The sequence below is a fragment of the Rana temporaria genome, chromosome 1 (genome assembly GCF_905171775.1).
Source record: "Rana temporaria chromosome 1, aRanTem1.1, whole genome shotgun sequence".
Taxonomy (NCBI): Eukaryota; Metazoa; Chordata; class Amphibia; order Anura; family Ranidae; genus Rana; species Rana temporaria.
The window spans coordinates 524869592-524896316 of NC_053489.1; the positions used below are offsets into that span (position 1 = coordinate 524869592).

Genomic DNA, 26725 nt, shown 5'->3' on the forward strand with positions numbered 1-26725 from the left:
GAGACCCTAGAAAGTAAACATAAAGAGCAAAGACTAAAAGAGACCTACCTTAATCTAACCCTGAAAAGAGAGGCACTTAAGGAAATTATGGATCAGGAAGCAAAGTACAAACTAAACTGCATCTCCAAGGAGAGGTACATATGGGGTAATAAACCAAGCAAGCTATTAGCCAAAATGGCCCAAAAAAAGAAAACTAGAAATTACATTGAAAAAATTAAGGGGAAAAATGGGAACATGGTTCATGCAACTCCTGAAATCGCAGATAGTTTCAAAAATTATTATGAGGAATTATACACAATAAAACACCCAGGACTGCAGGAAGGGGAAAGGGAGGAAGAGACTAGAGACTTTCTTGTAAAGGCAGGACTTCCTAGATTGGAGGAGACGGAGAGTCTGGATATGGACCGCCCCATAACCGAGGCAGAAATTAAAATAGCACTAAATACCACTACGGGCGGAAAAAGCCCGGGCCCGGACGGGTTCTCAACCATGTACTATAAGAGATTTAGCAATATACTGATCCCAAGGTTGTGCAAATACTTCAATGGGTTAGGCTCCGAATTCGAAGCCAGCAGTGAAGCAACAGCGGCCGTGATCACGTTAATTTTGAAAGAAGGGAAAGACAACACTCTCTGTTCGGGATATAGGCCTATCTCGCTGTTAAATACAGACATTAAGTTGTTTGCCAAAATCCTTGCAGGACGCCTGAAGGGGGTTATGCACTCTTTGGTGCACCCCGACCAGGTAGGATTTATATCCAACAGAGAGGGCAAAGACAATAGCCTAAGGGCAATTCTCCTGCTTCAGACCATTAGACAGAATAAATCCCCCGGTCTACTCCTGTCAGTGGATGCTGAGAAAGCTTTTGACAGGGTAGACTGGGGGCTTATGACGGAGACCCTTACTACCATGGGAATAGGATATAGGATGTCCCGTTGGATCAAAACACTGTACCTCCATCCTACCGCAAAAATTAAAACAAACGGAACGCTTTCGGAATCATTCGAAATGAAAAATGGAACAAGGCAGGGGTGCCCCCTGTCACCCCTTCTCTTCATACTATCATTAGAGCCATTGCTGGCTACTATCCGTAAGGATCCTGATATTAGGGGAGTAGGAGTAGACGAGGAGGAACATAAATTATCGGCCTTTGCCGATGATATATTATTTTATGTAACCAACCCGGCCAAATCCATTTCAAAGCTCACCAAAATATTGAAACAATACGGGAATATTTCTAACTTTAAAATAAATATAAACAAATCAGAAATTTTGAATATTAATTTAAATAAAAGTGAGGTAGGACTAGTAAAAGAAGTCTGTGCCTTTCCCTGGACTAAAGAACTAAAGTACCTAGGTATTAAACTTGCCAATACAGTACAGAAGATGTATAAAATAAACTATGTCCCCTTACTAAATGAGATTAAGAACGAATTAAAAAACACGGCAAATAAACCTATATCATGGATCGGACGTATAAATATGCTGAAGATGGTCGTAGTCCCAAAGATTCTTTATAAATTTTTATTGGTACCAATCGCCCTTCCACAGCAATTCCTGAGCATCCTGAATACCTTGCTATTAAACTATGTATGGAAAAATAAGAAGCATAGGATCTCTCTCTCCACTCTAAAACAGGGAAAGCAGCATGGCGGGTTGGGTGTTCCGGACATCAAAAGTTACTATAAAGCGGCGGTCCTAGCGCGGGCGGTTGAATGGGCCCGTGATAGGCCAGATAAAAGATGGGTGCAAATCGAGAAAGCGTTAACTAGCAAATATTTGAATAATATCATATGGATCCCTACACAACACAGAGCACTAGATCACAAAACACATGATATAACAAAACACACACTAAGAATATGGGACAGAACTCAGGCACAATTAGAGGGGAAATTTAACTCCCCACTAATGAATTTAAAAGAAAATCCTTATTTTGCACCTGGGGAAAACAAAATTGGAGGGAACTGGATTAGGAAAGACACAGTGCACTTAGGAGATATCATTAAAGACGGAGAGATAATGACCTACGGAGATTTGAAATCCAAAACGGACTATTGGAATCTCGATAGGTGGCATTATTCCCAGCTGCATCACTTTGTGCGGCACCTCCCCCGCCCATTACGGACGGAGGCGGAGCTCACCCCACTTAAGAGGATCTGCATATCCAAGAATTCAAAGGGCACTATCACTAAACTCTACGGGATATTGGTCAAGATAGGGTCTCGGGGAGAAGCACCCTTTATAGATAAATGGGAAAGAGAGTTAGGTATCACGAGAGGGACAAACACTTTTCAGAGGATTATTCAATTAACTCACTCATCTGCTATAGATGTCCGCACAGCCGAAGCAAATTACAAGTGCCTCTCAGGGTGGTATATCACCCCGGATAAAGCTAATAAATTTAAAGCAAGCCAGCCAGCTGAGTGCTGGCGGGGTTGCTCAGAAATAGGCACGATGGCCCACTTATGGTGGCAATGCCCAAAAATTCAAAGCTATTGGGACACAATATTGACCCAAATAAAGGTTATAACGGGGGAGGAGATAAAGAAAGACCCCTGGGTCGTGCTCTTCCACGGCAGTCTTGAAGGGGTAAAAAAATACAAGCAGTCTTTACTACCCCATCTCTTAAACGCAGCGAAGAGACTCATTCCCAAAAAGTGGCAGGAGAAGGAAAGCCCCCATGTCTGGAACTGGATAGACGAAGTAGAGGAAATGTACAGGTTAGAAGAACTAAGGGATAGTTACCTGGAAAGAAATGGGGAATACAGGGAGAAATGGGCAAAATGGAAGGAATATAAAAAAACATGGAGCTACGCTGAAAGAGTTAGGGTTTGTTAGGAGCAGGAAATGTGTAAGTGGGCATTAACCCACATGCACCTCCTGCTCGCCCTTCTAATGACTACTTTCAGAGGGATATACAAAAATAGTTCCCTTTGCTGATCTTCTCAGGGAATATCTTAGAGGAGAATAGGACGAGATCCCTGGGAGCCATGGGGGGGGGGGGGGGAGGGCGTTAACAATTGTAAAAATTCTTTCTCTGTCAAATATTATTGGGTTCCGACCAACAGGGTGTAGGGTTAATGCCTTTTTGAACTATTGGTTGGCCGACTTAGAATCCATAATACTTACGAATAAGAAAAAAAAAAAAAAAAAAAAAAAAAAAAAAATTGCAGAATAAATACCACATATGATGCAAACCACAACTTGAGACGTAAGAAGCATCAAATCATGAGCTGGTCTCTAGAACTTGGTAAATGAAAGCTGAGGTGGTAAAAAAAAAAAAAAAAAAAAGAAAAAAAAAAAAGAAAGAAAAGTTATTTTCGGCAGACCTCTGCAATGTCTCCTGGGAACAATGACAAAAGCTCCCAGGAGACATTGCGGCATCGAGGAAGTGACACTACCCTATGAATCCATATACAGGAAGTGGCCAGTAACATAAAGGATTACTAAGGTTCGCCTGCCCCTGACAGTGACTCGAGCTGGGCATCGCCGCTTGGTGAAGGATTGGCTCGGGCGGCTCGGCTGCTCTAGTCCTGCAAAGGGAACTGCGTTCCTGCTCTGAAAAAAGTGCAGGAACTCCGTTCCCACGCGTTCCCGCAGGACTTGAGCCCTGCCTGTTGAAGATCAGAACAATTTCTAATCTGGGGAATGATTGAGGATCCTAATGTTGGCCATACAGTAAATGGCCCTGTGGTGATTGAGAATCAAGCTTCGTACACACGACCGGTTTTCCTGCCAGGAAAACTGCCAGGAGAGCTTTTGGCCGGGAAAACCGGCCATATGTATGTTTCCCTGCAGTTTTCCAGACAGGAAAACTGCCGGGAATCCCGGCTGGAAGATAGAGAACCTGCTCTCTATTTTCCCGCTGGGATTCCCAACACTGCAAGGGAGCATACACACGGCCGGGATTTCCGGCCAAAGCTCCCCCCGCAGTTTTCCAGACGGGAAACCCGGCTGCATGTACACGGGGAAACTTACTGAACAGGTTCTCGGTTTTCCCATTGGGATTCCCGGTCATGTTTACAGGGCTTTAGGCTGTGTGGAGCCTGCCAACGAGTGATATAAAGTGCATCCAGCTCAGCATTTCTCAACCTTTATTAGGTCAAGGCACCCTATAAAATGATGCACAACCTCAACACACCCATTTCTAAAATGTAAAAAACTAAACTTTTACATAATGCAGCGACATCTACACATGTAGTAAAACCAACACTAGATATGATTTATTTTTACAAAGCAAATATACCTTTGCAAACTGCTACTGACTAGTATTCTAGCGTCTATCTTCTAACTCAATTTCTATCCCTTCTTCAGCCAACCCCAATGCTGATGAAGAAGGGCAGGGGAGGGACAAAAAAGACGTCCTCAGGTGCCCGATCCTCCTTGTCAATCTATGATCAATTTTTAAATCTGTCAGGGTTGTTAGGACTCCAGCAGCTGGCCTACATTGTGCCCAAGGTTGTAATGCTGCACAATAACAACCTATGACTTTGTAACAAAAAAGGCTTGATTCTCCTGCCAGCTTGTTGACAAACTTTGGCAATTTGGGGTAAATTCTAAATATTTAGCCAAGGCACTTCTTATCCTGCGTACACACGATAGGTTAGTCTGATGAAAACGGTCTGATGGACCGTTTTCATCAGACCAAACCGATCGTGTGTGGGCCCCATCGGTTATTTATCCATAGGTTAAAAAAATAGGAACTTGTTTTAAAATTATCTGATGGATAAAAAAACGATAGAAAAAAAAAGATCGTCTGTGGGTACGTCCATCGGGTAAAAATCCATGCATGCTCAGAATCAAGTCGACGCATGCTCGGAAGCATTGAACTTCATTTTTTTTCAGCACGTCGTTGTGTTTTACGTCACCGCGTTCTGACACGATCGTTTTTTTAACTGATGGTGTGTAGGCACGACTGATCATCAGTCAGCTTCATCGGATAACTGATGGAAAAATCCATCAGACCGTTTCCATTAGACTAACCTATCGTGTGTACAGGGCATTAGTGTAGTCCATTTACTGACTATACAAGCTGAATATACTTTTAAAAAACTATTCTGCAAACACCAAGAAATGTGAAAATTAATGTTTAACGACTTCAAGTTTAGTGTAGTACTTTGACTGTTAGTCTATAGCCTCATACACACGATCGGACTTCAAACAAACTTTTCCGTGGATGTTTGTTTGAAGGGTGTTGGTCGTGAACTTGGTATGCATACAGACGACAGGACTTTTTCAGCAAACTTTCCCAAAATCGCATGGTTTTTCTACACTTTTTCTGTTCTTTACCGCCACCCTTTGGTCAACTTCTGCTATTGTTGGTTGATTTTAACATTGGTTCTGAGCATGCGTATTTGTAATTCGGACTAAAGTCCAATGGATTTCTGTACACACGATAGGACTATAGGATTGCACTGTAGGACTTTTGTTGACGAAAAGTTTGTCCGTTTGCAGAGCGAACATTTGTCCGATGAAAACCAAAAAAAGTTTGTCCGATGGAGCATAAACAGATTTTTTTGAAAACCTGCTAATTTTGAAGTTTGTTGTCAAAAAGCCAGATGGTGTGTATGGGCCTTCAGGCTGGGTTCACACTGGTACGACACGACTTTTATCCTACTTTGCTCTGCGACATCAGTCCTACAATGGTCCTACATTGGTCCTACATCCATCCGGCTTTCATGAACAGGATACTACTTTGATCCAACTTTGTGATAGTCTGACTTGTCTTTTTGATCAATCAAAACAATCCCAGTATGGGATAAATTCCTTTTACTGCTGCTGTAATCACCATGTCGGATGTCAAAAGTCAGATGGTTAGGATAAGGATCCTACTTTGATCCGACTTCAATGATATTCAATGGGCTGAGGTAGGACCAAAGTCAGACCAAAGTAGTACAGGGAGCATTTTCAAAGTCAGACCCACTTGTGTCAGACCAGTTAAGATGGCTCCCATACGGAAACATTGATGTTCACACGTCATGCGACATGAGCTCCCAATGTCGTACCAGCCTAAGGCCGGGTTCACACTGGTACAACATGACAGTCATACAAGTTTGAGGCTGGGTTTCACACTGGACCGACAAACACTCCGACATTGGGAGCTCATGTCGCATGACGTGTGAAATTCAATGTTTCCCTATGGGAGTCGTCTTAACTGGTCCGACACAAGTCGGTCCGACTTTGAAAATGTTCCCTGTACTACTTTGGTCTGACTTTGACATAATAGTTAACTGATTCCTTTTAAAAATGATTAAAAATAGATAAAAAAACAATCTAATAATGTGCCTGCAGTTTAGTTTCGTTTTTGCTGTTGTTTCCTGGTTCTCTGATGTACAGAGAGCCAGAGAGCCAATAGAGGGCAGAGATGGTTTGTAAAACGAAACTGGATTGGTGCTGAGGAGTTTTAGACACACAGTAATCACACCTCCTTGATTAGTGACCACAGTGAGAAATCTTCCAGTACTGTGGTTATCAGGAAACAGACAACCAGGAAGTGTCCAGAACAGAGAGGAATTACAGCAACATCAAAGCAAAAACGAGCAATGAGGACATGAAACCAGGACTGCAGTAAGGTAAAGGAAGCTATTTAGCTAAAAAAATGTTTTTCTTTAATGACCCTTTAAGTTAAGAAAGTCAATATGAAGCTAATGAAACTCCTGATCTGCAAACTTCTTCCAGGCCTAGGCGTCAGAAAATAATAAAGCAAATCTAAATCAAAAGAAAAAAATGTAATATATTGCAGCTTGTTAGTCCATAGATGAAGTGGCTGCATTCGTTTTCTTTTATCAGGATATTTTCCATAAATTTTCACCTGCCAATTATGCAAATAACACACTTTCTGCGGTGTACTGATGGAACTAGTAGCTTACACAAGATAGATAAGGATGTTTGTGATTTCTTTTCAGCTCACAGGAATAGACTATTAGGTGGATTCAGAAAGACTTAGGCCGGCGTATCAGTAGATACGCCGGCCTAAGTCTGAATCTGCGCCAACGCAAATTTAAGCGTATTCTGGTAACCAGATACGCTTAAATTAGGCTAAGATACGAGCGGCGTAAGTGTCTTACACCATCGTATCTTAAAGTGTAATTTTTAGGCTGGCTGCTAGGTGCTTCCATTGCGTTCGGCGTAGAATATGTAAATCACTAGATATGATATTTATTACAGAAAGCTGGCTCTCGGCCAACTGCAACACCATTCTCGGAGAATTGGTGCCAGAAAACTATCGCATTATAACGGAAAACAGAATAGGGCAAAGAGGAGGAGGCCTGGCGGTGATCCACAAGAATCACATTACAATCACTAAGCCAACCCTTCAAAATCCTCTTCCATTCATGGAAACCCTTACCCTTCAACTTCAAACTTCCCCCCAGGAGACTGTTCACATTCTCCTCTGCTATAGGCCACCTGGGCCAAAATCGCAGTTTTTGCCATCTTTAACAGAGTTTATATCCACTTATACCCTTAACAGCAAACACCTTTTGCTGCTCGGGGACTTTAATCTGTGGGCCAACTCCGCACAGGATCCCATTGCGGACGCCTGCATCGATCACCTGGAGGGATTAGGGCTACAGCAACTTATATGCGGGCCAACACATGCTTCAGGTCACACACTCGACCTAATTTTCAGACAAAATCTGAAAATAACCATTTTAGAAAATGAACCATTGCCATGGACAGACCACCATGCAATCAATTTCATAATCTCCAAAATTCCCCCAGTGATAAAAGCACCCAAGCCGGTGACAATACACTGGGCTAGATCTCAGAAGAAGCTCCATTCGGAACTCTTTAAATCTACCTTGGGAAACAGAATCAAAACAATCCATCCACATCAAACAGCCGCAGATACACTGGATGCCATAAACGCAGCCCTGCTACAGTCAGCCGATTTAGTAGCACCGAAACGCAAAGCCTGCATCCGAAAAAGAAAGTCTGGCTGGTTCAACAACCAGCTGTCGCTTCTGAAGCAAGAGCGCAGAAGGGTGGAAGCCGCCTGGAAAAGAAGCCCTGCAGAGGATAACCTCATCATCTACAAGGCAATAACAACACGATATCATAAAGAAATCTTCAAAGCCAAGAAACATAATTTTTCTATGGCGATTAACAGCGCCCTAAACCGCCCCCGCGAACTCTTCAAGATGGTCACCCAGACCATGAATCCAGGATGTCTTGAAGTCCCCAACTCAGACACCCAAGAGTTCTGTAATGAACTATCGGATTTCTTCATCAACAAAATTGAAAGAATCCGGGAAAGCATCTTGCAAAACAATACCCCCCTCAACCCCACCGTCAATCAACCACAAAACACCCACAGAAACGCTCTACAATCAACAAAGTTCACTCTGGAACCGATCTCCATCGATACCACAAAAAATATCATTGGTGCTTTGCGGAACAGCACATCGCCCAATGATATCATCCCCACCAAACTGCTGAAGGAATGTGCCGACATCCTGGCACCACCCATCACACAGCTTATAAACCAGTCATTTAAGGAAGGCACAGTGCCATCCCTGTTGAAAGAGGGCACAGTCCAGCCCATCTTGAAAAAACCTAACCTGGATCCCAAGGACCCAACTCACCGCCGTCCCATAACAGGCCTAAATGTTCTCTCCAAGATAATGGAGAAAGTAGTGGTACAACAGCATCTAGATACCCACAATCTACTGGATCCATTACAATCAGGCTTCCGTCCCGGACACGGGACAGAAACGGCCTTACTCAAAATATGGGACGATGCCCTCGAGGCCGCAGACGAAGGAGAATCTTGTCTCCTGGTTCTGCTGGACCTAAGCGCAGCCTTTGACACGGTAGACCACAAACTGTTACTGATGCGACTAGCCAAGGTAGCAGAAGTCGCTGAAGGTGATTTACCATGGTTTTCTTCCTTTCTTGAAAACCGATCACAAACAGTTAAATTGGGTTCTTTCACGTCGGAAAAGCGCACGGTGTCATGTGGAGTCCCCCAAGGATCCCCCCTGTCACCGGTGCTTTTCAACATCTATCTTCGCCCTCTCTTTGATATTATCAGTAGCCAAGAACTACTCTATCACTCTTATGCAGACGATACGCAACTGTATTTTCGCATCTGCAACAAAAAGGATCATCATCCCAGTTTAGAGAAATGTCTCTCTTTGATAGAAAACTGGATGACAAAGAGTTATCTTAAACTCAACAGTTAAAAAACAGAACTCCTTATGTTTCACGCCAGCCGAAAGAGTCAACTGGCAACAACCTGGACACCCCCGCCCATTCTGGGCCAAATCATCACCCCTAGCTCCAAAGTCAAAAGTCTCGGGGTCATCTTCGACACCTTCATGACAATGGACGCACAAATAGGGTCAGTAGTCAGCGGAGCGCACCATCTGTTGCGCCTACTACGCAGACTTATTCCATTTATCCCCAAAGAAGACGTAGCAGTCGTGGTGGGAACAATCGTGAATTCCAGACTGGACTATGCTAACGCCCTGTACCTCGGACTCCCAAAGTACCAAATCTCCCGTCTGCAAGTCGTTCAGAATACGGCCGCCAGACTGGTGACTGGGAAAAAAAAATGGGAATCAATCTCACCTTCGTTGAGAACCCTTCACTGGCTGCCAGTAAAAGACAGAATTGCATTTAAAGCACTCTGCCTGACACATAAGTGCATCCATGGGAAGGCTCCGCAATATCTTTGCGACAAGATAGAACCTCACAATTCGAATCGCGTTCTGCGATCCACCGACCAAAATCTGGTCAGGGTACCAAAAACCAAATACAAGTCCAAAGGAGAAAGAAGGTTTGCTTTTCAGGGTCCTAGACTATGGAACGCTTTACCAACCAGCATTCGGTTAGAGGAAAACCACCTGACTTTCAGAAGACAGATCAAAACTCTGCTCTTTTGATGTCATGAGACACGAACAACTAGCGCCCAGAAGCGATTCAGTTCGCATGCGCCGCGCTTTATAAGTTTTTCATTCATTCATTCATTCATTCATTCATTCATATGCCGATTCACGAACGTACGCCCGGCCAACGCAGTACAGATACGCCGTTTACGTAAGGCATTTTCAGGCGTATAGTTATTCCATCAAATAGCTGGACTAGTAATGTTAAGTATGGCCGTCGTTCCCGCGTCGAAATTCGAAAATTTTACGTTGTTTGCGTAACTCGTCCGTGAATAGGGCTGGACGTAATTTACGTCCACGTTGAAACCAATACGTCCGTGCGGCGTACTTAGCCGCAATGCACACTGGGATATGTACACGGACGGCGCATGCGCCGTTCTTAAAAAACGTCAATCACGTCAGGTCACACCTCATATACATAAAACACGCCCCCCACATCTTCATTTGAATTAGGCGCGCTTGCGCCGGCCCCATTTACGCTACGCCGCCGTAACTTAGCAAGCAAGTACTTTGTGAATACAGTACTTGCCTTGCTAACTTACGGCGGCGTAGTGTAAATACGATATACGATACGCAAAGATGCGGCGGGCTTTCTGAATCTAGCTATATGACACTGTATCAACAGGTATTTTCTGTACTTGCTGAAAATGTTCTGGGACTAAATAATACTACAATATGATCAGTGTCGCAATTATATGCACTATATTATTTTTTCTTTATTTGCTAGTTACCCTTTAAGCTTTGACAATGAGCCCTGGTTCACACTGGGCTGCGGGAGTGAAGCCGTGCGAGTTCTTCACTCCCACTGGCAGTCCCGATTTCGGCCGCAATTTAAGAGACATCTGTGCAGGTTTCTGCACAGATGTCTATGTAAATCACGGCCCGAAAATGCAAAAAGTAGTACAGGAACTACTATTTGAAGTCGGTGCAGCGCCGCAGATGCGGCGTCGCACCGATTAGGACGGTGTCATTGCCGACAATTGCCGGCAAATGCCGCCGATTTGAGATGCGATTTCACATGTGAAATCGCATCTCAAATCAAAGCAAATCGTACCCAATGTGAACCTGGGCTAAAACCTAGAAGCTGATTGGTTACCAAGCACAGCTGCACCTGATTTTCTGTGCATCGGCTTTAGTAAATCCCCCCAATGTGTCCATCCCTAAACATTGTGACATTTAGGTTCATGTTTTAGAGCAGCATTCAGGGGTATAAAAAAATTTCCTAAAACGGCATTCAGAGAGGAGCCTATTGGTATAATTTACTCATATACACACAAATGCTTTTAAATTTTTTTCCAGTGGCCAAAATGAATACGTCTGTGTGCCTACATTTTTTCTCTAGCACTTTCTGAGAGTGCATAGGAAGTACCAGATGGAAATATTAGGGACGTTGCATATATCATTTGTATAAAAATGTGTACATTCTGAAGACACATACCTAGTATTTTATAACTGTCACATTCTATTTTTATAGAACGTGGAATTACTTCTTTAGCCTAAGAAACTGTGTCACATAAAGGACTTGACATCTGGCACCCAGATCACGAATGAAGAGAGTGCAAGCTTACAATGCCCTACTTTTCCATGACATCGGATTACCATCCCAAGCATCAAATCCCTCACACCTCTCATACTGCCCTTTCTTTATACAGGCTCAACATATTATATGGGTTAATGTAATAGGTTTGTCAGTAGATTAAAATATACCCCACAATGTAAACTGTCTGTAAATGAATCTTAATATACGTAGATAGTTCATTAAAAAGGGCACCAATGGTCTATTCCACTTAGAGTGACACTAAACCCTGTTTAAAAAAAAAATAATGTAAGTATTTCCAATTCAAAAAAGGCCCTTCTATTGCTCTCAGCCTCCTCTAAATCTCATTTTATTATTTTTTCTGTTGTAATCTGCCTCCCTGTTGGAGGGTGGCTAAGTTGATTAGCCATGGTCCCACTGTATCCAAGAATGTAGCCACCGTCTCTTGCTCCCTTCCGAGATGATCTATGGAATATGTGTAATGCCGCGTACACACGATCGGAAATTCCGACAAGAAAACCGTGGATTTTTTTCCAACGGAATTTTGGCTCAAACTTGAGTTGCATACACACGGTCACACAAAATTTCGACCATTAAGAACACAGTGACGTACAACACTACAATGAGCCGAGAAAAATTAACTTCAATGATTCCGAGCATGCGTCGAATTGATTCCGAGCATGTGTGTGTTTTTTGCGCGTCGGAATTGCGTACAGACAATCTGAATATCCGTCAAGAACTTTTCCCGTCGGAAAATTTGAGAACCAGCTCTCAAATTTTCGCTGTCGGAAATTCAGACAGAAAAAGTCCGATGGGGCCTACACACAGTCGTAATTTCTGACCAAAAGCGCACATCGAACTTTTCTTGTCGGAAATTCCTACCGTGTGTACTCGGCATTAAGCCTCGTACACACGACCGGTTTTCTCAGCAAAAAACAGAAAGAAAACTGCTTCTTGCTGAGAAAGCCGTTTGTGTGTACAAGGCGTTCGAGTTTCTCGTCTGGAAATCAGGCAAGAATTTCGACGAGAAAAAAAGAGAACCTGCTCTTTTTTTTCCCGTCCAGATTCTCGTTTGCCTGTTTCCAGACGAGAAACCCGAGAGTGTGTATACTTACCTGTCGCCATGGAAACCCGCGCATGCTCGAAATGACTTTGACGCATGCACGGTAGCTTCCACGGCATAGGTAGGGTACAGCAAGATGGCGGCGACTGCATTGAATGTGACGAGCGCATGCTCGTCGTACGCGATGACGTCAGCGCGTTCTTTCCTTTCAAGAGAACCGCATTTATTTTTAAATTAAAGTCAGTACACTCGGGCGGCAAGAGTTTCTTACCAAGAATCTCATCAGGGAAAACGACAGGTTTTTCCTGACGAGATTCTCGGTCATGTTTATGAGGCCTTACACTCAGATGACTGGTGTTTGTTCTCTCTGTGGGTTGACTTTATTTTGAAATTACCGTATTTATCGGGGTATTGTGCACCCCTAAAGTGGACCCGACATTCCTGTAAAAAAACATTTTAGTACTTACAGTTTTGGTGTCTTGCGCAGCGTCCATCGGCGGCCTCGTCGGGTCCGGCGTCCGTCTGCGGCTTCGGGTGTCCTCTTCGTCGGGCCCGACGTCCTTCTGCAGCGTCCTCCCCGCTCGATCCCCGCTTTCCCACGCCGAGTTTGAATACTGCGCCGGCATATACAGAGTGCAGTACACTCGTGTATAGTCGGGCAGGCTCGGCTACTCTCGCGCTCACATCCTGTACGTCCAGGACGTGAGCGTGAGAGGAGCCAAGCCTGCCCGACTATACATGAGTGTACTGCGCTCGGTATATGCTGGCGCAGTGTTCAAACTCGGCGCGGGAAAGGGGGTATCGGCATATATCGCGCACCCACGATTTTGCCCTGATTTTCAGGGCAAAAAAGTGCGCAGTATACGCCGATAAATACGGTAAATAACAGCTACAGTGTTGGGATTGTGTATGCACACCTTAAATTGTTATACAGGTATAACACACAGGTCATGCCATAGACACCTAATAGAAGAACTGTATTATAATAACACATACCGTATTTATTCGAGTATAACGCGCACACGTGTATAACGCGCACACGTGTATAACGCGCACCCCTAATTTTCGATTAAAAATCGGTATAAAATCATTGTAATTGCCAAAAATCATTTATTGTATGTCCAGCCATGTCCCCCGTATGTCCAGCCATGTCCCCCATATGTCCAGGAATGTCCCCCGTATGTCCAGCCATGTCCCCTGTATGTCCAGCCATGTGCCCCGTATGTCCAGCCATGTCCCCTGTATGTCCAGCCATGTCCCCCGTATGTCCAGCCATGTTCCCCGTATGTCCAGCCATGTCCCCTGTCTGTCCAGCCATGTCCCCTGTCTGTCCAGCCATGTCCCCTGTCTGTCCAGCCATGTCCCCTGTCTGTCCAGCCATGTCCCCTGTCTGTCCAGCCATGTCCCCTGTATGTCCAGCCATGTCCCCCGTATGTCCAGCCATGTCCCCCGTATGTGCAGCCATGTCCCCTGTATATACAGCCACCTACTGTTAATCACTGCGGCGCGGGAACATTACAGACAGCGTTCGTTTGAACAGCTGTTTTCCCTGCCGCGCATAGACACTCCCCCTTGCTCGCGATTGGACAGATCCGTCCAAGGGGGAGTGTCTATGGGCGGTGGGGAAAACAGCTATTCAAATGAAAGCTGTCTGTAATGTTCCCCGCGCCGCGGTGATTAACGTTGTAGCGGCGTTGGTGGCGGCGGTAGCGGCGGCGGGGGGAGGGGGGAGGAGGGAGGAGGGAAGTATTCTATTCTAGTATCGGCGGTATTAGCGGGAGTACGAGTACTCCCGCTAATACTCGGTATCGGTCCCGCCACTGCCATCCCACCCCAGTCCTCGTTTATAACGCACACCCAAAACTTTGATTTTTTTTTTTGGTATAAAATTTTGCGCGTTATACTCGAATAAATACGGTACATTAGTTGGTTGTTTCACATGTAATAACCATTAGTTACCTAATAAATAGCTCAGATACACGACTTGTGCTTATTCCTGATAATGTTTGTAAATATGTAATGAGTCACCTTGGAGTTCTGTATGCTATCTAACATAATAAGTAACAGCTGTCAGGTGAGTATACCTGTAGGAGCTGTGCGCACCGATCTGATTGTTAACTCAAAGCCATGCAGCAGGTGCAATGCTCTCATTGGGTGTAGTATATGAAAGCTTGCAGAAAAAGATGCCGTGTCACATATAGAAACCAGTTATATACCAATTTCTACATTATGCTGCTTATTGGGAAACAAAAGATGGTTTCTGTGAATACAGACAGTTTTTCTTTCATTTTCATGCACATATTGGCATCATCTATGGGGTCTGTTAATCAATGTTTCATCCAAGATTTACACAACTTTAATCCAAGATTCACATATTTTTAAATAATATTCAAGTATCAAAATTAGTGAAAGGCATGTGAACCTCAGGTTAAAACATAGATACATTATCTCACTAAAGTGAGTACACTCCTCACGTTTTTGAAAATATTTTATTAGATCTTTTCATCTGACAACACTGAACAAATTACACTTTACTACAATGTAAAGTAGTGAGTGTACAGCTTGTATTACAGTGTAAATTTTCTGTCCCCTTAAAATAACTCAACACACAGCCATTAATGTCTAAACCGCTGGCAACAAAAGTGAGTACACCCCTAAGTGAAAATGTCCAAATTGGGCCCAATAGCCATTTTCCATTATTGTTGCTCTACATGAAGATGGTCTAGGCCAGTGTTGGTGAACCTTGGCAGTCCAGATGTTTTCGAACTACATTTCCCATGATGCTCAACTACACTGCAGAGTGCATGAGCATCATGGGAAAGGTAGTTCCAAAACATCTGGGGTGCCAAGGTTTGCCATCACTGGCCTAGGCTATAGGAAGATTACCAAGACCCTGAAACTGAGCTGCAGCATGGTGACAAAAAGTATACAGCGGTTTAACAGGACAGATTCACCTTAGAACAGGCCTCACCATGGTCGACAAAAGAAGTTGAGTGCACATGCTCAACATCATATACAGAGGTTGTCTTTGGGAAATAGATGTATGAGTGCTGCCAGCATTGCTGCAGTGGTAAAAGGGGTGGGGGGTCAGCCTGTCAGTGCTCAGACAATACGCTGCACATGGCATCAAAGTGGTCTGCATGGCTATTGTCCCAGAAGGAAGCCTCTTCTAAAGATGATGCACAAGAAAGCCTGCAAAGGCTTCAGTGACAGCGGACCGCCGCCCCCCTCCGCTTCTCTGTCTCTCCCCTCCTGCAGCACTCACCTCCTCTCCCTCCCCGCAGCGCTCACCTGGGGGGACCAGAGAAGCAGGGGGAGGACCAGAGGAGCAGGAGGGGCGACAGAGGAGCATGGGGGAGGGGACAGACAGCTGACTCAACAGCTATGGCCTTGGAGTTTCTCGCTTCTGCCTAATCTTGTCCCAATAGAGTAGAATGGCTAGTGGCTAATGAAGGGGAAGAGAGGGAGAGGGGGCTTGGGTGGCCTGGGGGGGAGGGGGTGGCGGGAGTTGTTCAGCCACCATGGGAGAGACCTATCAAAGTGGGCCAGTCTGGATGAAGTCCAGGGCCAACTTTTTGTCCCAGTCCAGCCCTGTATGGGCAGCATAGACATTTCTTGTTTCAGATACTTACATTCAATATCTTATTATGGAAAAGGATACTGATGTCAGCATATTTCTTAAATTTTCATTGTGATATATAAAAAAAAAACCTTTATACATACACTTTGCCTCTGGTGCTACACATTGATGAAACACATCCTCTTACATAAGTTTCCCCTGCTTATCTGCAGCCCTAATTTCTCTAGAGCCGTTTAAAGTCCAGAATTTACTCAGCTTTTCTGAGCTTCTAGAGGCAGGGGGCGGGATCTAATATCACAAAATGCACAGCTCAGAGAGGAGAGCTGAGTATAATCTGAGACCTGAGTGAAGGAAAGAGACACACTCCCCTCTACACAATCTCATAGGGAAACATCCACAGCTGAGGTTGTCAATTACAGGCTGTGTTCTGGAGTTCCCCTCTCCTGTCCCCCTCGATCTTTTGGAGTTGGCAAAGCCCAACAGAAATGACTCATGCAGATAGCAGAGGAATGAGACTCTCGACAGAAATTGCACTCAGTGCTTTGGATTGTGCATATATTATAGCAGGATATGCTTTGTTCATTACTTATGTCCGAGGTTTACAACCACTTTAAGTTTTACGTCTGAGAAAACTGGAGCCCTAGTGGTGGTTGTTGAAAAGGTGAGTGTTAAATGACATACTTGACACCTAGCACTGCGGAAAAAAAAACATGTTAATACTTTATTTAAATGTTTCTTAACCACTTGCCGACTGCCTAACCCATTTATACATTGGCAGAGTGGCATAATCGTGATCATAGAGCGGCAGAACGGTGGGATGCCTATGTAAACAAGGCATCTCCCTGTTCTGCCTAGTGACAGGACACTGATCTACTTTTATCGGGAGCAGTGATCAGTGTCGTGTCACTGGTAGCCCAGCCCCCAAACAGTTAGAATCACTCCCTAGGACACACATAAACCCTTCCTCACCCCCTACTGGTTAACCCCTTCCCTGCCAGTGTCAGTTACACAGTAATCAGTGTATTTTTATAGCACTGATCGCTGTATAAATGACAATGGTCGCAAAATAGCATCAGCAGGGCTGAGCATCGTGTGACACTCCACCTCCTGAGAACGTCAAGTATTTTTTCAATTTATATGAAAAGTGGTTGCGAGTCTCCCACTTTTATTGATTCCTTGTATTGTACCCATATGTAGTAGGTGGTCTGTCATGCCAATGTTTCTGTATTCCTAGGCCTCCTCCTTATGGCCTTATTTATGTAATTTATGTTTTTCAAACAATTTTTGTATTTTCCTAATAAATATCCAATTTTTTTAAACTTATTACGCCTTCAAAGTCCATTATCTGCCCTATACACACATGTATTTCTATATATATGTGTATATTCTCTTTTTTCAAAAATAGCATCAAAAGTGTCCGATGTGTCCGCCGCAATATCGCAGTCACGATAAAAATCGCAGATCACCACCATTACTAGTAAAAAAATTATAATAAAAATGCCATAAAACTATCCCCTATTTTGTAGACGCACAAAATAAATAAAAATAATAATAAAAATAACTTTTGCGCAAACCAATCAATATACGCTTATTATGATTTGTTTTACCAAAAGTATATAGAAGAATACGTATCGGCCTAAACTGAGGAAAAAATTTGTTTTTTATATATTTTTGGGGATATTTATTATAGCAAACAGTAAACAATATTGCATTTTTTTTTTCAAAATCGTTGCTCTTTTTTTGTTTATAGCGCAAAAAATAAAAACCGCAAAGGTTATCAAATACCACCAAAAGAAAGCTCTATTTGTGGGGAAAAAAGGATGTCAGTTGTTTGGGAGCCACGTCGCACGATGTCGCACAATTGTCAGTTAAAGCGACGCAGTGCCAAATAGCAAAAAGTGGCCTGGTCTTTTGGCAGCCAAATCCTCCAGGGCTAAAGTGGTTAAGCTGGCCATACACTGTGTGAATTTTGGTGAGCTTCTGATAAACCGGTTTAAATTCACTCAGTACGTTCACATGCCAGCTGTCTCCCACCCAGTATCCCTCAATTTGAAAATCAAAGGGGCTGGGTGGAAAACTTGAATCTAAAAAAGCAGCTGCATGCGATCAGATGCAGCCACTGGGTATTTTGACTGTATAGCATGGTTGGAATATCTAAAACGAAAAAAAGATAGTAGTTCAAGCATTCATTCACACACAAGCTAGAAAATGGAGATTGCATAGCACACAATCATGTGACATGAGGCTACAGTTCTACTTTAATGCAGTGAAAAGACATAAATTGAAAGTTGCCTGGATTTAGGATTTTAGCACAGTGCACATTTCCAGGATAGGATTTGCAGTTCAGCAATTCACATTACCGTATTTATCGCGGTATAACGCGCTCCCACGTATACCGTGCACCCCTAAAGTTGCCCCGAATCCTGTGGAAAAAAAGTTTTTTTTGTACTTACAGTTTTGGTGTCTTGCGCGGCGTCCATCGGCGGCCTCGTCGGGTCCAGCGTTCGTCTGCGGCTTCGGGTGTCCTCTTCATCGGGTCCGGCGTCCTTCTGCGGCTTCGGGTGTCGTCTTCGTCGGGTCCGGCGTCCTTCTGCGGCTTCGGGTGTCCTCTTTGTCGGGTCCGGCGTCCTTCTGCGGCGTCCTCCCCGCTCGTTTCCCGCGCCGAGTTTGAATACTGCGCCGACATATACAGAGCGCAGTACACTCGTGTATTGTCGGCAATGCTCGGCAACTCTCGCGCTGACGTCCTGTACGTCCAGGACGTGAGCGCGGAAGGAGCGAGATTGCCCGACTATACCCAAGTGTACTGCGCTCGGTATATGTCGGCGCAGTATTCAAAACTCGGCGCGGGAAAGCGGGTATCGGCGTATATACCGCGCACCCACGATTTTGCCCTGATTTCCAGGGCAAAAAAGTGCGCGGTATACGCCGATAAATACAGTAATTATTACCTAGATACTCTTTAAAATATGCCATTCTTTTGTTTTCTGCACTTTTATATCTCTTTCATATTCCTAATGACATTTTTCATCTTATACAGAAAATGGATATATCCAGCATTGCAAACAAATGTTCTACAGCTCTGGGACTGTTTGGCTCCTGTTCACCAATTGGAAAAATATTGCAAATGAACATTTACAGTGTCTTGATTACACTGTGGTGATATTATGTGATAACTGAGAGTGGTTCAAATTAAGCTTCATTAAGATTATTGCTCATTCTGAAACATGCATTTTTGTCTCCGCGCTGATGTTTAAATTGGTTTCTTCTGTATAAATATTTAAAACTACTATTCATTTACAGCATTAATATGTAAACACTTGTGATGTTTAAAGGAACTGCGCTATTTGTAATATCTTCACATTTCGCATTTATATACATTTTATGTTTCCGCAGGTTCAGCGCATTTTGGAAAAGCATGACCCATTTAAAAACTCTCACGCTAGATATGGATCCATTTCTGCAGATGAGGTTAGCGCTGTACAGAATTATGTGGAGCACATGATCTTGCTTTTAATTGAAGAGCAGGTGAAGGATGCTGCCATGGGGCCTATTCTGGAGTTTGTGGTGACAGAGAATATTATGGAAAAACTATTTCTATGGAGCCTCAGGAGAGAATTTTCTGATGAGACCAAATTTGAGCAGTTAAAGATGTATGATTTGCTGATTACCCAGTCACACCAGCCTTTGCTACATCACAAGCCTATATTGAAACCGTTGATGATGTTGCTAAGTACTTGTTCAGGGACATCAACTCCGAATGTGGAGACTGAACTGGTGGTTCTACTCAACCAGTTATGTTCAATCCTTGCCAAAGATCCATCCATTCTAGAATTGTTTTTTCACACCAGTGAAGACCAGGGAGCTGCCAACTTTCTTATCTTCTCCTTGCTAATACCCTTTATCCATCGAGAGGGTACAGTGGGACAACAGGCACGGGATGCCTTGCTCTTCATCATGTCTTTGTCTGCTGAGAATAACATGGTTGCTAAACATATAGTTGAAAGCACTTACTTCTGTCCGGTAAGTTAAAAAAATTCTGTATTAACTATAATATTGACTGTAACAAAGTGATATGGAGTGAAGTGTGGAGGATGTTACTACTTCCTACTTTCCACCTTGCTGGAAAAAAGTTGTACCTGAAAACCTGCAATGCAAGAAGCAGTGTACAATGAAGATGTGAAAATATCAATAATCATGAGTGACCAATTCAAGAAATCAAGAAATCATAGGATTTGGTAACTTAAATTCGATTTTTTACAAGTATATATATATATATATATATATATATATATATATATATATATATATATATACAATACAGACCAAAAGTTTGGACACACCTTCTCATTCAAAGAGTTTTCTTTATTTTCATGACTATGAAAATTGTAGATTCACACTGAAGGCATCAAAACTATGAAGTAACACATGTGGAATTATACATAACAAAAAAGTGTGAAACAACTGAAAATATATTTCATATTCTCGGTTCTTCAAAGTAACCACCTTTTGCTTTGATTACTGCTTGGCACACTCTTGGCATTCTCTTGATGAGCTTCAAGAGGTAGTCACCTGGCGCAGCACCCCATCACTCTCCTTCTTGGTCAAATCGCCCTTACACAGCCTGGAGGTGTGTTTGGGGTCATTGTCCTGCTGAAAAATAAATGATGGTCCAACTAAACTGGATGGAATAGCATGCCGCTACAAGATGCTGTGGTAGCCATGCTGGTTCAGTATGCCTTCAATTTTGATTAAATCCCCAACAGTGTCACCAGCAAAGCACCCCCCCCCCCCACACCATCACACCTCCTCCTCCATGCTTCATGGTGGGAACCAGGCACGTAGAGTCCATCCGTTCACCTTTTCTGCGTCGCACAAAGACACAGGGGTTGGAACCAAAGATCTCAAGTTTGGACTCATCAGACCAAAGCACAGATTTCCACTGGTCTAATGTCCATTCCTTGTGTTCTTTAGCCCAAACAAGTCTCTTCTGCTTGTTGCCTTTCTTTAGCAGTGGTTTCCTAGCAGATATTCTACCATGAAGGCCTGATTCACACAGTCTCCTCTTACCAGTTCTAGAGATGTGTCTGCTGCAAAAGGTGGCTACTTTGAAGAACCTAGAATATGAAATATATTTTCAGTTGTTTTACACTTTTTTGTTATGTATAATTCCACATGTTAATTCATATGCCCCGTACACACCATCACTTTATGTGATGAAAAAAAACGACATTTTCTGTGAAGTAAAAAATTATGTTTTTGAAACTTCAATTTTCAAAGACGAAGTTGCCTACACACCATCGTTTTTCTCACAATGTTCTAGCAAAGCGAGGTTACGTTCCACCACGTTTTTCCATTGAAGCTCGCTTCATAAGTAGCTTCTGGGCATGCCCGGGTGTAAAAACGTCTTTTTAAACGAAATTTTTTGCTACACACGGTCAATTTCTGCGAAGTAAAAAACGACATTTGGAAAAACGACACATAAAATTGAAGCATGCTTCAATTTTTTTTGGTCATTTTTTAGAAGACATAAAACGACGTTTTCCCCCACACACGGTCAATTAAAGTGACGTTTTTAAAAACGTCATTTTTTTTCATCACACAAAGTGATGGTGTGTATGGGGCAATAGTTTTGATGCCTTCAGTGTGAATCTACAATTTTCATAGTCATGAAAATAAAGAAAACTCTTTGAATGAGAAGGTGTGTCCAAACTTTTGGTCTGTACTGTGTATGTGTATATATATATATATATATATATATATATATATATATATATATATATATATATATATATATATATATAATTTTCCACATTTACATGCAGACCAAGTTGACCAGCAAAATAAAGAGAAGAGGTCAGTCATCTTTCATTCACATAGTTTTATGTGAATAAAATATGTTTTATCCTAAACATCTAGGGCCAGATCCACGTACCTCGGCGCTTCTCTCCGCCGGGCGCAGCGTATCTAAGATACACTACGCCGCCGTAACTTTTTTTTTTTCAAATCCACAAAGAATGCGCGCCGTAAGTTATGGCGGCGTAGTGTATCTTTGGTGGCGTAATGGCACGGCATTCAAATCTCTGTGATGGGGGCGTGTTTTATGTAAATACGTTTTTTTTAACTGCGCATGCGCCGTCTGTGGGGGTATCCCAGTGCGCATGCTCGAAATGAAACCGGAACAAGCCAATGGTTAAGACGTTGACGTCATTCTACGCAAATCCCTATTCGCGAACGACTTACGCAAACGACGTAAAAAATTTAAAATGCGAGGCGGGAACGACGGCCATACTTAACATTAAGTACGCCTCATAATAGCAGGTTTAACTATACGCCGGAAAAAGCCGAATGCAAACAACGTAAAAAAATGCGCCGGCCGGACGTACGTTCGTGGGTCGCCGTAACTAGCTAATTTGCATACTCGACGGAAACGCCACCTAGCGGCCGCCGAAAAATTGCATCTAAGATCCGACGGCGTACTAAGACGTACGCCTGTCGGATCCATCCAAGATGCCGTTGTATCTTGTTTTGTAGATACAAAACAAAGATACAACGCGCAAAATTTGAAATTACTCGGCGTAATTCTTCTGTGGATCTGGCCCCTAATGTTTTTCTAAACTGTTTGTTATTGCCCCTGGCAGTAATATTTTGGCAACTGCTGTACTGGTGCATTAACACAATAATTTAGTGCTGCCATTTTGCCTCTATTTCAGATGGTGTTTCTTTTTCAGACAATGGAGTAAAAAAATGCTCATAAGCCAACAGGCAGACAACCAGCTTTAATTAATAACCTGGATAAACAATAGGATTTTCAGCTTTATTTGTTTTGCCAGACTAGCGAAAGATGATTTCTGTCTGGCTGATGCCCTCTGTTTATGATGGTTTTATTGCTTTGGACACTATGCTGATGATGAACACAAATGTACATGACATATTAGTAATCTCTGTCACCCATCGTCAATTAGGAACAATTGTGCAGTACTATTATTGCTCTTGATTTCGGGTCTAAGTCACCCATATAGCAGGTCACTTTAGCGACAACGCTTGCAGGCAGTCAGTGGGAGTAGCAATGATTTCCTACCATTTTTATTAATAGTCAGCCATCTAATATAGCCTTTAACCAGTAGTCAATGAACCAGAATGAAGATCTACTCCAGTAGTCAAACCCAGTAATGGCATAAAAAAAAGAAAACCTACCTTTTAATTATTTTTCTAAAATCCGGTTATATGATCCTGCTGGTCTACTTCCAAGTTCAAACGGTACAGACTGGAAGATGGAACCACAGTATCAAGTTAGTAATATCAGATAGTGTCCAATGATGGTGTTATCAGTTTTGAAAAACATATATAGGCAGAGTTTTTTCCCTCAGAAAATAGGTGCAGGAACTCAACCACGACCCCGTTCAGATTTCAAAAACAGTAGAAGGGTCTTAAAGGGGCATTAAATACCAGGATTGCATTACATACATAGTGTAGAGCTCAGGGGGTTACACACAGAGTGCAGAGCTGTCACTTGTGAACACAGAAACCAGACTTCTGTGTTTACAAGTGTAGTGAGCAGGCACCAAAGGGTCTGAGCCAGAGGTGGTGGAACTGAGTTCCCCCAAGTTCCCCCTGAAAAAAAGCCCTGTATATAGGTGTAACCAAGGATCTACTATGCAGCCAAAAAACTAGGGGTGGAGCGGTGCAGATGATTCAACATGTAGTGGCAGAACTTCCACCATTTTACTTTGGTGCCAGCGGTACAGCTAAGAAAAAACTGTTATGCCGTGTACACACGATCAGGCATTTGCCCAGCCAAATCGCATCGGAACTCTGACGGAATTCCATCGGAGAAAAATAGAACATGTTCTATATCTAAACTCCGATGGAATTTCCGATGGACTTTTTCCATCGGAAATTCTGATTGTGTGTATGCGGCATTAGGCTCTGTTCACACCTAAACCGGCCACGGATCGCAGAGGAACGCTGTGCATCCCTGTTCTCTGTTTAAGGGCCAAATCAGGGCAGAATTTTTACCTGAATTCAGCCCTGAAACTAAGCCAAAGATGCACAGCGTTTCTGTGCAGTGCGCTCTGCAGCCCCCCCGAGATATGTGAACCGGCTTCATAGAGAGTCGGTCACATTCTCATGCTATGTGATCCAATACACATAGGTGTGAACCCAGCCTTTGACAGTTTAGGACTAAGATTTAATGCCAGATACAGCAAAAATACAGACTTAAGAGTAATGTAAAAGATAAAGCACAACTGCTAGGGATAAAAATTGCTACAAATGGAAATGAAGGGCACCTATGAGTATAGAAGTATAGGAAATGGTGTTGCTGACTTGAAGGGCACATATGAGGGTAGGAATATGGGAACTTCTAATGCTTTAGGGTGGCTACTTCACTGGGTGTATACCGGTACTTGTTCCAGGTCATTGATCCTCTAGGTACCATAGCAGGATCAGGACCAAAGCCCCATAATGTGTAACTTTGGCAAACAATTCAGTGATGGCAGTTTCTCTGGTTTTATCTTTACAGGTTCTCTTTAAGGTTCAGCAGGACTCTGCTGAGGTACTAAAATAAGGTCCAGGTGACATCTCCAAACATAGGTTTAATTACCAGTTCTTCCAGCATTCTGACATCATTAACAAAGGTGACCAGCAGAGATCTGTGATATTTTAGTTACAGGGACCCTGCTGAAAAGAGGAAATTATATTAATACATGTGAGATAGCTGATTAAAAACCAGGGGAACCATGAGCTTAAACCATTGTGAATCTCTAACAGAGATTGAAATGTTCCTCTTTACCTTTGTTCAAATGTGTCAATGCTAAAGCTAAATACACTCCATCAGTCTGGCATGATCTCCCTGTATTTGTGTGCTTTGACTCCAATTGTCTTCCAACCAAATTAACCTTATAAGGGGCTTACTGATGCCCCATGGTAGGCACATTGAATGAACAATGGCGAACGATTGCTTGTTCTTTGCAAACTGCAAAATGTATCAGTACAATTAAAATAAGTATAATAATAATAATAATAATAATAATAAAAACACAATAGGTATGTTCTTTAGGCAAAAACAGGGCTCTCTAAACTATGAACTATGACCCGCAGGGTGCTTTTGGGCCTCTACAAGATTTTATCTGGCCCGCAGTTGGGTCGTGGTGTATCCTCAATATGCACGGATCGAGGATTAAGGTTAGCAGAGCTGCCTATGGTCTGTTCTTCTAATGTAAGTGTTGACTCTGATGGGGACCCTGATGTAAAGGGAGACTCTGATGAGGACTCTGATGGGAACTATGGTGTAAGGTGGACTCTACTGAGGATTTTAAAATACACAATACGGCCATTGTACTGAAAAGTTTGGCAAGCCCTGGTCTAAAAAAAAAAAGATTGCAACAACCTACCTAGGGTATTGCACAGACTTAAATCCCAGGTCAAGTTTTGTTTCATGAGTATCTTGTCTGGTAATGGACCAGTGGTTGAATGAATATGCAGCTAGATCACGCAATTGTCTAAAAATGGAATTTGAAATTGTGCATCCTACATGCAGTATCTCACAAAAGTGAGTGCACCCCTCACATTTTTGTAAATATTTTAATTATATCTTTTTATGTAACAACACTGAAGAAATGACACTTTGCTACAATGTAAAGTAGTGAGTGAAGCTTGTATAACAGTGTAAATTTGCTGTCCCCTCAAAATAACTCACACCCATTAAACGTGTTTTCCCTAATCAACTTTCCTAATAAACGCCCTAAGTGGAGCACTCTTATATCTGATTGTATTGTCTCTGGATCGTCCATAGGGGAAGGGGGGGGGGGGGTTAAACAATTTTTTCCTTTTATGACCCACAACTGCAACAAGAGATCTGGAACACCACAACTGTCTGTATTGTAACATTTTATTGTAGCTGTATTCAGTATGGAATCTTTGTAATATCTCAGGGTTATTGCACATGAGCACTTTTTCATGACTTGTAGATGTTATTTCTTCTTTCAAATACATGATAAAGCCCTTTTTGAAATGGTCATTTGAAGGGTGTCTTTGGTGAAGTTCTAAGTAGCATGCGGAAGAAAGCTCCAGGGAAAGGAAACATAAGTCAGAAATTAAATGAAAAGTACTAAGATGGTTTCAAGCAAAATAGACACTTAAGCAAGGTAGCAGCTTTGCTCCCTATTCCTTCAATTGATTTTGATAAGTATTGCAATGCGCACAGAAAAGCCACCCTATTAGGCCTCGTACACACGGACGGACTGTCCGATGAAAACGGTCCACCGGACATGTCCGCCTGGAGATTTCGGTCTGATGGTTGTACACACCATCAAACCGAAATCCGCGCGGACAGACAGCGCGGTGACGTGGCCGCACCGTCGCCGCGACCCTGGAAGGTCAATGCTTTCACGCATGCGTCGAATCACTTCGACGCATGCAAGGGATGGCGGCCCAGCGGACATGTCCGGTAAGTCGTACAGACGACCGAACATGTTCGACGGACAGGCTTCCAGTGGACATGTTTCTTAGCATGCTAAGAAACATTTGTCCGCTGGAAACCTGTCCGATCCGCCGGACATTTGTCTGGTCGGCCGTACACACGACCGAACATGTCTGCTGAAACTGGTCAGTGGACCAGTTTCAGCAGACATGTTCGGTCGAGTGTACGA

At 43.1% G+C, this 26725-nt stretch overlaps 1 protein-coding gene across 3 annotated transcripts in view; it reads left to right on the forward strand.

Annotated features, from left to right (window-relative positions):
- FHIP1A (FHF complex subunit HOOK interacting protein 1A) overlaps positions 1-26725 on the forward strand; it is a 390138-nt gene that overhangs the window by 186402 nt on the left and 177011 nt on the right. For all 3 annotated transcript variants that reach the window (XM_040331897.1, XM_040331896.1, XM_040331898.1), the window contains one exon: positions 19470-20096. In XM_040331897.1, coding sequence (XP_040187831.1) covers positions 19470-20096 — 627 coding nt within the window. The remainder of the gene's footprint in view (positions 1-19469; positions 20097-26725) is intronic.